Here is a 3,000-nt window from a genome sequence, read left to right as displayed (position 1 = left end):
GCCAGACCCAACACAACTGTTTATTTAAAAAAATTAACAGAAACTTTTAAGAAAATCACACCGAACAGCGAGGATCTGAAAAGCCAGGCAGCACTGGGGGCATCATAAAGAGGAATGCTCTGCAGGCCCTGACTAACCCAAGGGCTAGATGTGCAGACAAGCACCTCCAAGTGGATGGTAAGACCTTATCCACTTCTTTCATTCAAACAGTGATACTGTTTATTAAGCAGGTGAGGTTGTAAATTAGAAATCTCTTGTGCATCCCCACTAGGTGCCCAGGCACCTGGAGGGCTCCAGTGGTGGTAAGCTTTTAAAAATAGTTCCATTTGAAAGCAACCACGGCTGCAGTTGCAGCTTGGAGGAAGCCACCTGCTTAAGTGCAACAAGAAGAGTGTGTCATAGCATAAGGTGTGTGTGACATGCTGCATTTCCTCTTGCCCAGAATCCTACAGAGCTGTCCATTTTTTTCCCTTGTTGCCCTGTATCAGCACAGAACATCCTCTCTAGCTCAGAAAGAAGGGAGAATGAACACATGTATATCCACAGTCTAAGGAGGGTCACCTTCTGCTGGAACTTGGATCTCACTCCATACCCCGATCCCAAATGCGAGAACAGGGCTAGCTCTGGAAGGACAGAGCCCTCTACGAGCTAGGACCCATGAGGCAATTAATAGATTGCAGGCTGGTGATTTGCCTTCTGCATCTGAATGATCTTGCCAAAGCCACCTCTTCCCACATCGTAGTCTGTCCGGTATTCATCTCGCACCTGGGGCACAACAACAACACACGTATTAGTAGCACGCACTGCCTGTCTCCTCCTAGACTTCAGAGTCATCATCTCCTCCTTGTTCACAAGTTCAGATTAGATGCACTTCAACTTGTTTGAGATCTCTTAAATTAATCCACCAAAAAGGTGGTAATGGTGATGAAAATGACAAATAAGGATATATCTGATGGTTGAAATTTTTTCAGGTAAGAAGCAAAGAAGACCCCAAAATATTTTCATTTAGCTTTTCAGTCCATCTTTCTGAATTGCCAGGCTTGGCCTCCAGGACATTTTATCCCATACAAACATCATCTTTGCCCTTGGGGAAACTGCTGTGTTATGAGATTGGCCTGGCAGCCACACTGTTTCCCTCTACTCAAATTCTGGATCATTTCAAGGGTACTAGCTTGGATTAGGGAACATTCTGCTTGTATTGCAGGAAGCTTGGAGTCCTAGACAGAAACGGCTTGAAGTTCTATTTCCATCTTTTAACACCAGGTATCAATTACTGATACAACCTGGGAGTGACTAAACTTCATTACCAGGTCTTTACAGCCTGCACATTGTTCTCCGTGAGACAAAACCAGCAAATAAGTAGAGAGTCTTACAGGACCAAATTCAAGGATGAACTGGCATTGCCTTTACCTGTCCTCCAGTCTTTCCTCTCCCATACTGTCGCCCCTCCTTAAACCCTGCATCCCAGTCCGTGCGGATGATGCGGTCGTCCAGCCGCGTGCCGTTGATAAACCGCATGGCGTGCTCAGCATCTGCTCTCGTGTAGTACCTGAGGCACTCTGTAAGGACAACTAAGCGTGCTGTTTAGTTGGGTACAGGGGAAAAAAAAAAAAGGGAACTATTGTATTTGGGAAGCAGAACTGCCCCCCCCGCCTTCCAGCCTTTTCTACTCTTCCCTACGGGATCAAAAACTGCACTCGTGTAAATCCAAGCTAAAACCAGCTAATGCTCAGAAAGGATTCTGTACTTTAATGTTAGTACCTGCACAGACAAGACAATGGAACAAAGACATTAAAACTTTGCTAAGGGCAAGAAATCAGTAATATGCCTTTCTGTACTATGTAAAACTTGACTGAAATAGAACAAAAGGAGCAGGCTTCACAGGAGAGCTTTGCACAGACAGCTCCTGGCACAACCTGTATGAGCGTGTACCCTCTGCTTAAAAATGCCCCCATGGCTTATCCTGCTGCTTCCTTCAGGTGTGCAGTTGATGTGAGAAAGTAAACATGTGCTCTGGACATGGAAGATATCAGGCTGATGACTGTAACAGTTCTCATTTTGGCCCTAAAATCATTAAAGAAATTAATGAATTAAAGCTCTCTGCCACCTCCAGTAAGTACAGCTCTGGTGGCACTTGTCACATATGGCACCACTGTACAATCAGTCTCAGGATGTGGAGAAGAAGGTGCAAGGATGGATGGGATGTACCGGTAGGAAGCACTTGGCTATCACCTTTCCAGCAGCAGTACAGATACACCTGCTGTGCAGAAGAACTAAAGGTGCCAACCACACGCGTGCTGACAGAAGGGAACCAGAAAGGATACTCTACAAAGCAGAAGCCACAGGGGGTTTTCTTGATCTTGTCCAGACCCATGACAATCCTCTTGACATCTCCGCACTTGGAGAAGAGCTCCTGGATCTGCTCCTCGGTGGTGTAGAAGGACAGATTCCCGACATACAGCGTGGAAGAAATCTTCAGGGATTTCTCCTGCAGCTGCCTGCTACCCTGCGAGCACAGAGGCGTACGCCCCGGGGTCAGCGCGTTCGCCGTCCCGCTCCCACCGCTCCGTGCCCTCCCGCTGCCCGGCTCCTCGCACGGCCTTGCCCCGGCCTCAGCCCTCCCCGCCCCGGCCGGGCCTCGCCACCCGCCGCGCGGGGCGCACCCGGAAGTGCTGGTCCCGGTACTGGCTGATCTCGCAGTACGAGTCGCTGTTGAGCCCGCTCAGCGTGGTGTGCAGCAGCCCCGACATCGCGCCCGCCCGGGCCCCGCTGCCGGGCCCCGCTGCCGGGATCCTTCCAGAAGCGCCGCGCACCGGACGCGGCGAGCGGCGCGTGAGGAACGCCGCTCCGCCGCGCCGCGCGATTGGCCGAGCCGGCTGTCACTCCGAGCGGGGGGCGGGGCGGGACCGCCGGCCAGCCAATCGGCGGCGCGGGAGCCCGCCGGGAGCGCCGGGTCGGGGCGCGGGCAGGGTGCGCGGCGCGCACGCGCAGTGTGGGGGT

General features: G+C 51.5%; 1 protein-coding gene across 1 annotated transcript; it reads right to left on the bottom strand.

Moving 5' to 3' along the window:
• LOC138110516 (nuclear cap-binding protein subunit 2) lies at positions 1–2,847 on the bottom strand. Its single transcript, XM_069015514.1, has 4 exons — positions 2,664–2,847; positions 2,325–2,506; positions 1,411–1,549; positions 1–765 (listed from the first exon to the last, which is right to left on the bottom strand). The coding sequence occupies exons 1-4, from the start codon at positions 2,748–2,750 to the stop codon at positions 667–669; spliced, it is 507 nt and encodes a 168-aa protein (XP_068871615.1). The 5' UTR covers positions 2,751–2,847; the 3' UTR covers positions 1–666.
• Positions 2,848–3,000: the final 153 nt, after the last annotated feature.

The sequence above is a fragment of the Aphelocoma coerulescens genome, chromosome 4A (genome assembly GCF_041296385.1).
Source record: "Aphelocoma coerulescens isolate FSJ_1873_10779 chromosome 4A, UR_Acoe_1.0, whole genome shotgun sequence".
NCBI lineage: Eukaryota > Metazoa > Chordata > Aves > Passeriformes > Corvidae > Aphelocoma > Aphelocoma coerulescens.
Note: the sequence above shows the minus strand (reverse complement) of the source record. Positions and strands in the feature narration are given on the sequence as shown.

What these genes read in the sequence shown, in the direction of transcription:
- LOC138110516 (XM_069015514.1), bottom strand. Translation starts at nt 2,750, where the DNA reads ATGTCGGGGCTGCTGCACACCACGCTGAGCGGGCTCAACAGCGACTCG. An exon ending in ACCGGGACCAGCACTTCCGG is followed by an intron (nt 2,507 to 2,663) that starts GTGCGCCCCGCG and finishes CTGTGCTCGCAG; the next exon opens with GGTAGCAGGCAGCTGCAGGA. An exon ending in GAGGAAAGACTGGAGGACAG is followed by an intron (nt 766 to 1,410) that starts GTAAAGGCAATG and finishes GTTGTGCCCCAG; the next exon opens with GTGCGAGATGAATACCGGAC.